We start from the raw sequence: 14,732 nt of genomic DNA, 5'->3' as shown, positions 1-14,732 counted from the left end.
GTATGTATGTATGTATGTATGTATGTATGTATGTATGTATGTATGTAGAGATGGTCTCATTGTTGCCCAGGCTGGTCTTGAAATCCTGGCCTCAAGCATCTATAGGCTTGAGCCACCATGCCTGGGCTCAGGCTCCTTGAAGGACACTATGGTGGCTGTCATACAGGGTTTAGAACCCTTCATACAGGCCACAATACCTGTGCCTTGTCTTTGGCAACACCTTCAAAGTTTTGTATAGCCACTGTCTTTTCCTTGATTTATCTATAGTTTTGAGTTATTTTGGTGACTTGATCACTTTTGAGAGCCTCTTCATCCCTACAGGGACCCTCCTTCGCAGTCCCTGATCCACCACTTTATATAAAAACAGCTTTTGTTTACATGATCTATTTGGGCATCCTCTACACTCTGGCTTCCCTTCTGGTTTGGGATGATGCTTCAAGACTGTATCTGATTGTGACCCAACCTGTCACAATCCCTGGATAAGTAGTTTTACCAGGAGGCAAGCTGACCCAGGTCTAGCAGTTCATCCCAGAGAAGAGGGAGAAGAGTGGCTTCTCTTCTAAGCCTCAGATTGTGCCAGAGCATTTTTTGTGCCTTGTTGCCCCACCTGTCAAACCCTAAGTCCCCACTGCCAATTTAAGCTTTTCCATTTTCCTGACTACGTTATTTGTACCTTTGCCATTTTTATTCCCTAGCAGATAAAACAAATGACCTTCAAGTTTGTACTGTCGGCATTACTCAGGACTCAGTGGTTAAACATTTCCTCCTCTCAAGCTCTTTCAGAGGTCAGCTCAGTCAGCTTACTGTTCTTTTGATGACTTAGTGATAAGAGAACTATTAGATTTTCAGTTTCCTTTTCTCCAAGGGAGTTTGAAGATAAATGGTCAACAGTGGTCTAGGACAGTGGTTTTGAAATCTGGTTCCAGAAGCACCTGAAGCTTTTCTTTTCTCAAACATTTCCAAACCTTACCCCCAGGGGATTCTGGTGCAATGAGATGGTTAAATGTGGTAGACTTAGCATATGCAGTGATAATACTGCAGTCTTTCCTACATCCCCACTAAAATAAATAAAAATGACATTTATTTTAACCCACAATGACAGATGAGAGAGGAGACCATAGCAGATGAAATAGCAAAAGCTGCATGTAGGATAGAAAGTCGATGAAATAGTGGTACTTACTTATTTGTTTCTAAGTACCAAAGAATCCATGTCTCAAGAGTGGTAAGATCTAATCTTGTGCTAAACACATCGATTTCTTAAATGCCCTGAAGTTAAAATACATAATCATGAAATTTCAGGGCATTAGGGTAAAAACAATATTCTAAAGCTTCTGGAGATAAAATGTAAATAGCTTACAGATAAAGAAACAAGAATCAAAATATCATCAGCGTTCTGGACAGTAGTACTGGATTCCAGGAGATAGTGGAGCAGTACCTTCAAATTTCTGAGGCAAATAATTTCAACCTAGAATTCTTTCTTTCTTTTTTTTTTTTTTTTTGAGACAGAGTCTCGCCCTGTCACCCAGGCTAGAGTGCAGTGATGTGACCTTGGCTCATTGCATTCTCTGCCTCCTCCATAGCTGGGATTACAGGCACATACTATCATGCCCAGTTAATTTTTATATTTTTAGTAGAGACACGGTTTCACATGTTGACCAGACTGGTCTGAAACTCCTGACCTCAGGTGATCCGCCTACCTCAGCCTCTCAAAGTGCTGAGATCACTTACGTGAGCCACTACACCCGGCCGGTTTCAACCTAGAATTCTATACGTTGCCAGGCAATCAAAGGTGAAAATAGAATGAAACTATTCCACATAAGCTGGGTGTGTGCCTGTAGTCCCGGCTACGTGGGATGTTGAGTCAGGAGAACCACTTGAGCCCAGGAATTTGAGGCTGAAGCAAGCTATGGTCATGCTGCTGCTACACTCCAGCCTGGGTGACAGTGCCAAGTCCACCCTGTCTCTAAATAAAAATTAAGTTGGCAGCCGGGTGCAGTGGCCCACACCTGTAATCCCAGCACTTTGGGAGGCTGAGGCGGTCAGATCACGAGGTCAAGAGATCGAGACCATCCTTGGCAACATGGTGAAACCCCGACTCTACTAAAAATATAAAAATTAGCTGGGTGTGCTGGTGCACACAAGAAGTCCCAGCTACTAGGGAGGCTGAGGCAGGAGAATCGCTTGAACCCAGGAGGCAGAGGTTGCAATGAACCAAGATTGTGCCACTGCACTCCAGCCTGGTGACAGAGCGAGACTTCGTCTCAAAAAAAAAAAAAAAAAAAAATTGAGTTGGCTGGGCACAGTGGCTTATGCCTATAATCCCAGCACATGGGAGGCCAAGGCAGGAGGATCACTTGAGCCTAGGAGATGGCTTGAGACCAGCCTGAGCAACATAATTAGGCCCCATCTCTTAAAAATTTTTAAAAATTAGCTGGGCATGGTGGCTAACATCTGTAGTACCAGCTACTTGGGAGGCTGAGATGGGAGGATCACTCGAGCCCTAGAAGATTGAGGCTGCAGTGAGCTATGATTGTAGGACCACACTCCAGTTTGGGCAGCAGAGTGAGAACCTATCCCAAAGAAGAAAAAAAAAAAGATATTTCAGATATGCAAATCATTTAAAAATGTACCTTCCTCGTACATTCTTTTAAAAAATAGAAACAGGGTCTCACTGTGTTGCCCAGGGTGGTCTCAAACTCCTGGCACAAACGGTCCTCCCACCTCAGCCTTCCAGGTAGCTGAAACTGCAGGCATTAGCCACCACACCTGGCTCGTGTATATTTTTTCAGAAAGCATCTGGAACATATACTTTAGCCAAATAAGTGTATAATCAACAAAGACAAATGCTATAGAATCCAGGAAACAAAGGATTTAACATAGAAAAACAGCAAAAAGACAAAGAGCTACTGGGCCTGGAGAGCAACTAATCCATTGAAAATTGAATATAATTAGCGGCAGAAGAAAGGTTTCCAAGGAAAGAAAATAGAATTAATTGATAATACGATGTGTTCAAGATTAGGAAAATATATTGATAGGCATTTGTTAGATCTCTTGGAGCATTCACTGGTGGGGTTGGTGAGATGGAATTTGCATTACTAACAAGTGAAAAAACAAGTAACTAACTATAGGAAAAATAAACAGTTATATGAGCAAGGGAGCAATTACTGTAAAAAAAAGTTTTTCTTTCTTTTTTTTTTTTTCCAAGTTAAGGTCAGATGGGCAATGTGCTGAGGTCATAACAAATTTGAGAGGGTGGCACATCTCACACACACTCGTGAACACCCGATCATCATGCTCACGAACTACAAAAGGATCAAATCTTTCCCCCTCCCTCCTTCCCTCTCCCTCCCTCCCTCTGTCTCCCTGTCTCTCTCTCTGACCCTCCCCCTCCCTCCCTCCATCTCTCTCTCTTTCTTTTTTTCTTTTCTTTCTTTTTGTTCTTTCTTTCCTCCTTTTTTCTTTTTCTTTTTCTTTCTCTCCTTTCTTTTTGTCTTATGCTTTCTTTCTGCCTTTGTTTCTTTCTTTTTCATTCTTTCCTTGTGTCTTCCTTCCTTCCTTTTTTTTTTCTTTCTCCTTTCCTTTCCTTTTTTTTCTTTTCTTGTCTTGTATTTTCTTTTCTTTCCTTTCCTTTTCTTTCTTCCTCGGGGTTTTGCTGTCTTGCCCAGGCTAGAGTGCAGTGGCACAATCATGACTCACTGTAGTCTCAACCTCCCAGACTCAAGTGATGCTCCTACCTCAACCCCCTAAGTAGCTGGGACTACAGGCGGGTACCAGCACGCCTGGCTAATTTTTAAATTTTTGTAGAAACAGGGTCTCACTATCTTGCCCAGGCTACTGTAAAATTCTTACCTCGGCAGCTATCTCCATGTAGTCGTAATAACATAAATATTTTCCTAGTCATAATAATGTCAGAAGTGACTAGTGAGCCAAAAGTTTTGCTATAAACATGTTGCAAAGTTAATGTTATAAGAGAATCAAGTCCTCAGCTACATAAGAAGTCAATAGATTGAATTCCCCTAATTGAAATTTTGGAAGACATATTTCTCATGCCCTGCAGGTCATGAGAAGTACCAGATCTTTCTGGCTGCTTAACACACGTTTGCCGTGATCTTCTGTCTCACACCAAGAGGTATGGAAGAGTAGCCTTAGCTTTTTTTGAATCAAAGTTGTTTATTTACTTCACATTTCCTAGAGTCTGCCATAGTATTGTTCTTCCTGCCAGAAGTGTTCTTTGTCTGTCCGACTCTAGGAATCTGGAAAATCTTGCCTAATTTACTGAGTTTTTGGTGCTGGTCCTTCTCAGCATTTCTCATCATGTCTCCTAGATGCTGGTGTGATAGAGTCACTGTTAGCTAAGAGCAATTTTCCATTATAAAGAGAAATGTGAGCCTTTTTTCAGTTGGAAAATTTTCACATCTCACATTCTCCTCTTTAAGTTTTACATACTAATTTATACCCTCTTCTCAGTCTCTTGGGTCGTTATATGAGACTTTAACCTCCACAGTCTCTCTTTTATTTATTTATTTTTTTTGGAGACAGAGTTTCGCTCTTCTTGTCACCCAGGCTGGAGTGCAATGGCGCGATCTCGGCTCACTGCAGCCTCCGTCTCCCTAGTTCAAGTGATTCTCCTGCCTCAGCCTCCCGAGTAGCTGAGATTATAGGCAGTTGCCACCATGCCCGGCTAATTTTTTGTGTTTTTAGTAGAGACCATGCAGGCTGGTCTCAAACTCCTGACCTCAGGTGATCCGCCTGTTTTGGCCTCCCAAAGTGCTGGGATTACAGGCATGAGCCACCGCACCCGGCCCATAGTCTCTTATAAAAAACAAACTGATGAAGGACAAACTCTTATTTGTTAGAGGTGCACAACTACTTATTAAGAAAGTAGCTCTTAAGGTTTTTTACATAATGATGAACATGGTATTTTCCCCTACTAGTTATCCTGAAACATTAACTAAGAGTATATCTTTCTGTCTTCATTCATTCATCCTTCTTATAGTTGTATAGGCTCTATGTCTTTCCGTAAATACAAGGGCTTAGAACATTAGAACTCTAAAATGAAATTTTATTAATATGCATCACTGGTAGTCAGGAGTCAGCTAAGTTTACTGTAATGAAGTTTTGTTTACTTTTTAAAAACTTCAATGTGAGCTATAAATGTTGATTGAAATATATACATTCAAATTCACTTTTACCTTACTTTAAAGAGAAAGCTGGCACAGTGGCATTTGCTGGTAGTCCCAGCTTTTTGACAGGCTGAGGTGGGAAGATCCTTTCAGCCCAAGAGTTGAAGGCAAGCCTGGGCAACGTAGTGAGACCCTATCTCTGAAAAAATGGTCGGGGGTGGGGTGGGGACATGGAAAAAGGAGAGCTGTAATAATGATACATCGGCTATGCCCTCATTTCAAGAAAATCTCACATAAAATATTATACCTTCTAAAAAGTACTATTTTCATTCCATACTAATTACAAATGATCCCTTTATATTATATTCATTAGAGCATTTTAATCCATTTATAAAAATATGTGGAGCAACTTTTAACCTATACTGTATGTTATAATCAAATAATCAAATAAAAAGCTATATCAGAAGCTATGGATATCTTGGGCTTAAAACTCATTTTTTAAAAAATCCAACAGGAATAGTAGTGTGTAAGTAGATTTTGATCAGGTGGGTCTTTGATCTGATGGATTTTCTTTCCCTTTATTTCTCACAATAGCACCCTATTTCATATTTTTCTTTTTTTTTTTTTTTTTTTTTTTTTTGAGACAGTGTCTCCCTCTGTCATCCAGGCTGGAGTGCAGTGGCGCAGTCACTGCACCCTTGACAACTCTTGGGCTCAAGTGATCCTTGTACCTCTCAGCTTATTCTTTAACCTCTTTTGAAAATGCCCATGTCACAGATCCCATGCGGTCTTCTTTGTTATCTTTTATAAGAAGCAGCAGAGGTTTTTACCACCCTTTTAATAACACCTCCAGCAATAGAAAGACCAACTCAGTCATCTCGTTTCACATATATATCAAAGTAGAAAAGTAACATGTGCACCAGCTATCTATCCCTCTCCCTTGAATTGGCACATTTCCTATAGAAGAGGGGTCCCCAACCCCTGGGCCCCGGACCAGTACCAGTGGCTTGTTAGGAACTGGACTGGCTGCACAGCAGGAGGTGAGCAGAAGCTTCATCTGTATTTACAGACACTCTCCATCATTTGCATCTCCACCTCCTGTCAGATGAGCAGCAGCATTAGATTCTCATAGGAGCGTGAACCCTATTGTGAACTGCATATGCAAGGTATCTGGGATCTAGGTTGCCTGCTCCTTATGAGAGTTTAATGCCTGATGATCTGTCCTTCTGTCCCATTACCCCCAGCTGGGGCCATCTCATTTCAGGAAAACAGGCTCAGGGCTGCCACTGACTCTATATTATGGTGACTTGTATAATTATTTCATTTTATATTACAATGTAATAATAATAGAAATACAGTGCACAGTAAATGTAATGTGCTTACGTCATTGTGAAACCATCCCGCTCCCTTCCCCCCGTACCCAATTCATGGAAAAATTGTCTTTCACGAAACCAGTTCCTGGTGCCAGAAACGTTGGGAATCACTGCTTTAGAGGAATAACTGAGGATATCTCTTACTTTATCCTTTTCTGAACTGGTAACTTTTAGATAAAGCACAGATGTCTCTCTCTAAGTACAAGATGTCGGCATTCATGTCAATTCAGTGTACCGTGTCTTAGCAGGACATTGAAGAGACTCGGTAGCCTAATAACAAGAGCATTTGCCAAAATGTTTGAGTGAAGAGTAGCATTTTGATTTAAATCCAATCAAACCCTAGAAGACTAAATCATGAGCAAAAAAATAAAGAAAACACAAAATGGTCACTTAGAAGTATAAATCTGGAGGCTCAGTTCAATGCTGAGGTTTTGTGTAAGCACGTTGTTTCTTCTATGTGATGATACTTAGTATGGGAACGAAGTTACACAGAGGTTGGTAATCCCCATAGAAAGAAAATAACAGCAATTTGTTCAGCTTGAGACCTAATTTATAACTTCAAACCATAGTGATAAAAATTCTTTCCTCCTGTTTTAGAGAGGAACCTTAACCCCAAAGCAGCCTGCCTTAAGAGAAGGGAAGAAGAAAAAGTTTCTGCCGTATCGGCAGAGCCGCCAACCACACTGCCAGGAACCCATCCTGGGCTTAGTGAAACTACCAACCCTATGGGTCATATGTAAACATCAGCCAGGTAAGTACGGGCTTGAAAAGAAACAACAAGGAAATAACCTTAAGACTCATCTTAAACTGGGTTAGAATCTTTGAACAGAATTCTATAGTGAGCAGTGGCCATTGTAAAGGTCACATGTAATTTGAAATACAACAGTTTGTCTTTCTGTTACATTATCAGACTTAAACAGCCAGTGTCGTTTTATACCAAATTACCATTTTCTTCAAAGTGTGACAGTACCTTGTGACTTTGGTTCTTTTGTTCTGAATCGTCATGTTTACTCTCTTACATGAGTATCTTCCTGATCCAAGAAGAAATAATAAAGTGACTCAGCCATCAGAAAACGCTCTTGTTACCACTCATGTTCTTCATTTCTTTATTCAGAAATGGTTGACTATATCATCAACCAGTTTTCTGCTAATTATCTAGCTCTTTGTCATGAAGCCTTTATATATAAAAAAGTTATTACTTCTATTTGGATCAATAATGCAAGTTTATGATATGATGCTTCCTCCCCACTTGCAAGCACATCAGTTAAGACCTTCTAGAATCTGTTAATGAATTTGAAGTTATTATATATGGTAGAGCCAGAATGCCCTTCTCTCTGGTGGAATTTTACTTGTTCAAGGACTATTCTTTATATCTTCCTCTTCATGGACTAAACACAATTCAGTTCCTTGTGATTTTTTTTTTTTTCCCCTCAAGACGGAGTCTTGCTTTGTCGCCCAGGCTAGAGTGCAGTGGCACAATCTTGGCTCATTGCAGCCTCTGCCTCCCAGATTCCAGCTATTCTCCTGCCTCAGCGTCCCAAGTAGACTAGCTGGGATTACAGGTGTGCACCACCATGCCCGGCTAATTTTTGTATTTTTAGTAGAGATGAGGTTTCACCATGTTGGCCAGGCTGGTCTCGAACTCCTGACCTCAGGTGATCCATGCTCTTCAGCCTCCCAAAGAGCTAGGATTACAGGTGTGAGCCGCCTCACCCGGCTGGTAACTTCACTTTTATAACCTGCCTTCAGCAGTATGTAGTTTTTTCCCCAATTTTATCAACAGATTAAAAGTAGTAAGTAAAGGCAGATGAGTGTGGGGTGTGGAACAGAAAAAAATATCAAGTGCAGTTTCATTTGGTCAGTTTTTCATTTGGTCTCTAATTTTGAACTGAAAGTCTGGAATTTGATAGAATGCTTGATAGATAATCTACAAATATTACTAACTCACCTTTTCCTGAGGGATTTAGTTCCTACCACCAATATATATAGAGGGTCAAATGAGACCACATACAGGGTCAAACCAGACCACACAGAAGATTTCATTTAGGGTAAAAGAAAGGAAGAGTTAAGGCAGTTATTTCATAAGTCAATTATAACTGTAACATTAGCACACTGGAGAAAACCTCAAACTACCTCCCCCACAAAAAGTAGCCAGCAGTCTAAGAGATTGTACATGTCAGAGACTTTAGGCAAGAGCTAGTTTACAGATCCTCTAAAACCTAAATCATTGTTTCATACTCTGCAGAAAATATAGACTACTATGAAACAATAAATATTTTTGTTCCGAAAATAAACCTTGAAGTTTTTTTGTTTGGGATTTTTGTTGTTGTTGGTTTTGTTGTTGTTTGTTTGTTTTGAGATGGAGTTTCACTCTGTCACCTGAGCTGGAGTGCAATGGCGTGATCATCTCCGCTCACTGCAACTCTCACCTCCTGGGTTTGAGCAATTCTTCCACCTCAGCCTCCTGAGTAGCTGGGATTACAGACATACACCACCACACCCAGCTAATTTTTTTGTATTTTTAGTAGAGACAGGGTTTCACCAGATTGCCCAGCCTGGTCTCAAACTCCTGACCTCAACGATCCGCCCGCCTCGGCTTCCCAAAGTGCTGGGATTACAGGCTTGAGCCACTGAGCCCAGCTAAAAAATTAACTTTGAAGTTTTAAAATAAAACCATGCCACTATTTATCAGTGCAAAAGAGACTTTCTAAATTGATAGATTATTTCAAAGAAGAGTGATGGGAGAGGTAACTTCTTAAGCTCAGGTCCCAGATAACCACCAAGCTTTGAAAAAGAGCACTAGTCATTCTGCCCTAACACTTCTCTTGGAGCCTATGTCTTATTTTTCTTGTCTTGCTCTAGTTCTACCCATTTCCTCTTGTTTTCTTCCCAGTCTCTCTCTTACTCCTTCAACTTTGTCTTCTCATTCTCATCTCTCGTTTCCTTCTGTTTACTTCCTGTGCTTTTACTACTTCTGTATTTCATACTGCTTTCATAGCTCTACCCTTATCTCTTTATAATGTGGAAATTTTCTCACTTAGGTTAAAATTAAACTTTGGGCATTCCCACCTATCAAAAAAGGATCAAGAATTCGTTTAAGTTTAAAAAGGCATCAAGATATGAGACATGTAGTGAATGCACTTTGTTCCGTAGGTTATATAGGCTAGTGTTTGTCATCTTAGAATATGTGCTGAGGTTGCTAATTTCATAAAGATAGTTATCTGGTTTCATGAATTGGATAGCAGATTAAAAGCAGCAAGAGACAGGGCGGCAGGAAAAATGCTACTAGAATCAAAATGGCTAAGACATGACCACAGATTGACTGGTTATAAACATACAAAAATTTGCTATCATGTTATATAGGCCAAGTAGCTTTGAATATCTTAGTTTTCCATCCCTAAGAGCATCACTGTATACCTAAACAATACTGTGGTTATTGTTTAATAAGGAAGTAAAAGTTATGATTCTATTTTAAACTATTTTATTAAAAATTTAGTTAATTTTTAACTAAATAGATATGTATTTATATTATATATTTACATATATATATTTACACATATATATGTTTCATTTGGTCAGTTTTGTGGCTATCTCATTTTGAACTGAAAGTCTGGAATTTGATAGAAAAACTACAAATATTAGTAACTCACCTTTTCCTGAGGGATTTAGTTCCTACCACCACTACATATATAGGGTCAAACCAGACCACACAGAAGATTTCATTTAGGGTAAAAGAAAGGAAGAGTTAAGGTTGCTAACTTCATAAAGATAGTTACCTGATTTCATGAATTGGATAGCAGATTAAAAGCAGCGAGACAGGGCAGATGTATATTATATACATCTATATAATTATACATATATATATAATAGATTTACAGAGTTACTATATATATTATATTGGGAACATAAGTATGTATAGAATTTGTACTAATAGAGTAAAATGTTGTTAATAAATATTGAGTAAACATTTATTGAGGACCTACTATGTGCCAGGAACTGGGACCAATATGAAAATGAATGCAAAGTGGCCTCTGACCTCAAGTGCTCTCAGTTCAGATGAAATAAATGTAAACTATTAACACAGTGTGGTTGAGTGGAGGCAGCAGCAAATTGAGGGCTTTACTGTTGTCTCACTACTGAGGAATGAATGAGTAGCACCTCAGAGCTCAGTTATTGCCAACTTGAGTGTTGTTAAAATGAAGGTTTGCATCATTGCTGTATCTGTTTTATACTCCTATAGTTTGTGGTTCTGTAATCACATGATCTCCTTTAAAAATCTTACCATATAATCGGGTGTGGTGGTGCACACCTGTAGTCCCAGCTACTCAGAGACTGAGGTGGGAGGATCACTTGAGTCCAGGAGTTTAAGGCTGTATTGAACCATGATCATGGCACTGCACTCCAGCCTGGGTGATACAGCAAGACACTGTCTGAAAACAAACAAACGAAAAACCTTACCATACACATCAAGTGAAACCATTTCATTATACCTTAAAAGGAAGAAGTTCATTAAGTCACTTAGCAGACTACAAATTTAGTGCAGACATGGATATAGATGAGGAATACCAGCTTGTTTTGTTGGTGGGAGGGGGAAGGTGTTTTATGTTTAATAATTATGTACTAACTGGTATTGTCCTCTCCCTTGGCTGTCCCTGCCATAGTTCCAGAGTTATCAGTAGGCTAGATAGAAGGTGACCTCTCCTCATAAGGACTTGGACAACTCAGATTATCTGAAGACACAGACCTGACAGGAGGGAGAAGAAAAAACAAAACACTTGAAGCAAGAAACTCAAATGTAATCCTACGATCAAAGCAACTGGTCAACACTTCCATCAGAAGTGAAGATAGGAAGCTCATCAGATAGAACATCAGCCCATGAGATGTTTGCAACAAATCATTTTGTTGCAAGCAGTGTGTCGCTTCTGCACAATCAGAGACTGTCTCGATCTCTCCACTCACTGTGGAAGTTGCCTTGTGCCTAAAATGAATTGACAAATGCATTGTAACTACAAATTTTATTTATTGTTATGAAACTGTAAGGTCTACATATAAAGGGAAAAAGTTAATGTGGAAAGCTGATCTACACTCAGCTGATGCCAGCATACATTAAAGCGGTTCACGTGCAGAGAACAAAGCAGTGACAACCATTGGCCCTTAGCATTCCTGGCATACCTATTAGTGTCTTAAAAAGGAAGGGAAAAGTCTTTTGTTGCCCTCTCCTATCCTTTTGCCATATGAATAGTGTTTTCCGTGAAATAGGAAAAATATCACTTGGAATAGCATTTCTCTTGCTCTCATTTTTTGATTTATTTTTATTTTCTCTTTGTGGGTGTTATATTTGATTTCTAAATCTGAATAGTTTATGGTCACAGTCCAGCCTCCTCCGTGCAGCCCTGTGTGCTTTGCACATTTACCTTACAGTGGTAAGCAGAGACCATCTGTGACCATAGCCTAGCTAGGATTTTAAAAGGGGAAATTTTGTTCTCTAGGTTTTCCCCCAAATAAACATTGCTTTATTTCTAATAATAACCAAGACTTTTCAAGCTTCTAGATCTCATAGGAAAGCTTGTAACAGCAAAATTGTAAATTACAAGGGAAGAATCTACTTTTTAGAAATTGCTTTGTTTTCCAAGCAGTAAGTACTACATACAGTACTTGTAAAGTGTTAGCTGTAAGTAAGCACAAAATACATTTAAAACACAAAGACGATTTTTTCAGGCTGTGATTATGGTGAACATAACAAAACCCAGTAGTCACCAAGGCAGGTAGTGTGATAAATGAACACACCACTCTGAGGCTAATTACCTAATGGAATACAAGAGCAATGGTCACCCGTGTTTCCTTATCCTAGCCTTTATTTCTCTGTCATTTGGATGGCTGGTCAATGGGGAAGAATTCAGTGGGTGATTTAATCAACTGCAAACCATCTGCCCCTGTCCCAAAATGATGAGCCAGATTAGCATTAAACCAGTATTTGTCAGTCCATCTTAATACTGTTCATTAAGGCACTCTCTGTCTCTAATCCTTAGGAGTTGTTTTCAAAGACATAATCACTTTGAACTTCCATGAAACCTGTCTTCCACCACAACAACCCTGGGAGAGAAAAACATGCTAAACGAGGTATCTTGGCTTAATAATTCCTTATAGCCAACATCAACAGTGGCAATCAGCACACAGAGGAAAGGACCCAAATCACTATGTAGCTTAAAGATTTCTGTTAATTTGAAAGAACAAAAACAGGACAGAACTTCTGGTACTCTAATCAGGATGATTCCTAACAAGTCAGTCATTTGTGAATTTAGTGGACTTTTTGGTTACTTTAATTTGCATATATTCTCCAGTTACATCAGACTCTATCTGTGGCCTTGTTCTTCATTTCAGTGTTAATCAGCTAAACAGAAGTTGTTGCTTATGATGTGTGAGTGAACATATGCCACTGCCTGGCCTTTTTTTCTTCAGAGCTTGTTGTCTTTTTCGCTATATTAGACTTTGCAGTATGCCCAGAAGCTTTCCTTCATAAAATAGAAAGAAAAAACATTTGGCTTATTTTTCACTGTAGCTAGTCTTTTATACAATAATCTTGTAAGAAAATTTCTTGAATTCTAAATATTACTCTTTCTAGATTTTTGAAATCAAAAAGTTTTCAGTAAAAAGTTTCTTACTTTATTTTATTATATTAGGTAGTAAAAATGTAGGGTTATTTACCATAACCTGTTCATTAATATCAGAAATTTACAATAGCATTTTAAGACCATAGTAGGATTCTAGCATACCGTGTAGTACCTATGGAGTATTGTAAGAGCTAATTGTTGGAGATGAATTGCTTCTCATCTTGTTCTCCAGTTTCCATTGTTGGTTTATTGCAGATTTGTATCCTGTGTCAAATTCAAGGTATTACTGATAAACCTTTTCAACCAGCAGCAAGAAGTTCAAATTTTTTTCTGTCACTGTAACAGAAAACACAATATGTATATAACATTTATGTAGCAATAAATGTGCCATCTTTTTTTTAACACAGTAAACTAGTGAGTTTTTTACATTTCTCTTTCTCAAATAATGTATTTTGTTTTCTTTTCTCCATCTCATTCATCCCAGAAACACTCACACTGCTTTTCCTAACTGCATTATTTGCATTATCTGGGAAACCCTTCAGGACAGAATCAGGGTTGTGGAGCTAAGTTGGCAATCTGGTCTAGAGCTTCTCCAGCTTGTGCTTTTCTCCTCTTGCCCTCACTACTGATAGTGGCCTTTTACCCTTTTCCTAAAGTTTGACCAAACAGCAATTAGTAGCTATAGAAAATCTACTCATTTGTAGATGTAGAGAAAAATGAAGAAGATGGAAAAAGACTCAAATGAGGCTTTTTAAGTTATTCTTCAAAGCACTTTTCACATTTCCCATACCCTTTCTCACAAAAAAAGTGTGTCATAATAAGGTAATGGTGGTATTTATTGTTTAAAAGTTAAAAGATTAAAAGTTTGCTTTTATCCCAGTTTTTAACTACAAAAAAAGCATAGTGATTGTCCATGAGGACTTCATGCCAAGCAAGAACTTCAAACAAACTGGACAAACTTTTTTTGACAGTGAATGACTTTTTGTAGGACCTGTGCATGCGAAACCCATGGTGATTGTCACATCCTCTTGGTATGCTAGCAGATTGCTTCTCTTGGTGAATTATGAAATCCACTGTTCACATTGGGTGCCTAACAGAACATTTTGTTTCTTGTGGGATTTAGTGAAAACTGTTAAACTTGTTAAGTTGATTTTATACAAAATGATAGAAATCTCTAAGAAGAAAATGTATAATCTTAAGAGCTGAAATGAAATATAGAGACCATCTAGTAAACGACCTCATTAATAGATCTGTGAAAACTGAGACTCAGATTGTATGTCTCTAAGAACACATAACCAGTAACAGATCAAGACACTTACAACTTTCCCTACAAAACCTCCCTGCCTTTACTTTCTCCTTCTAGATTTCTAGGCCAGTTCTACTCAGTGTCTTCATTTTCTTCCATATTTGTTTTATTTCATGTTTCTCTCCTATAGTTCATGTTTTCTTTCTCCTTGGAAACTCAAAATTTAAACACGTTTTGTGTGTGTGTGTGTGTGTGTGTGTGTGTGTGTGTGTGTGTGTGTGTGTGACTTTACAGAATTTGGCATTAAATAGTCCTCGATTCAGATCTGAGCTCAACATCTGATTAACTTCATTTTCTTATCTGAAAAATGGAGATAACA

The 14,732-nt window shown here is 38.8% G+C and overlaps 1 protein-coding gene and 1 non-coding gene across 8 annotated transcripts in view; one reads left to right on the top strand and one right to left on the bottom strand.

Moving 5' to 3' along the window:
- The window catches only part of TCF12 (transcription factor 12), a 423,136-nt gene extending 409,618 nt beyond the window's left edge, over nucleotides 1–13,518 (top strand). For all 7 annotated transcript variants that reach the window (XM_023228653.2, XM_023228652.2, XM_023228651.2 and 4 more), the window contains 2 exons: nucleotides 7,094–7,247; nucleotides 11,158–13,518. In XM_023228653.2, the coding sequence (XP_023084421.1) occupies nucleotides 7,094–7,236 (143 nt within the window). In that variant the 3' untranslated portion in view covers nucleotides 7,237–7,247; nucleotides 11,158–13,518. The remainder of the gene's footprint in view (nucleotides 1–7,093; nucleotides 7,248–11,157) is intronic.
- On the bottom strand, nucleotides 3,210–3,314 carry LOC111553718. The gene has a single exon (XR_002735040.1). It is a non-coding gene; the product is annotated as a small nucleolar RNA U13 (small nucleolar RNA).
- Nucleotides 13,519–14,732: the final 1,214 nt, after the last annotated feature.

Source organism: Piliocolobus tephrosceles, chromosome 6 (genome assembly GCF_002776525.5).
Source record: "Piliocolobus tephrosceles isolate RC106 chromosome 6, ASM277652v3, whole genome shotgun sequence".
Classification (NCBI taxonomy): Eukaryota; Metazoa; Chordata; class Mammalia; order Primates; family Cercopithecidae; genus Piliocolobus; species Piliocolobus tephrosceles.
This window is presented reverse-complemented; position numbering and strand designations above follow the sequence as displayed.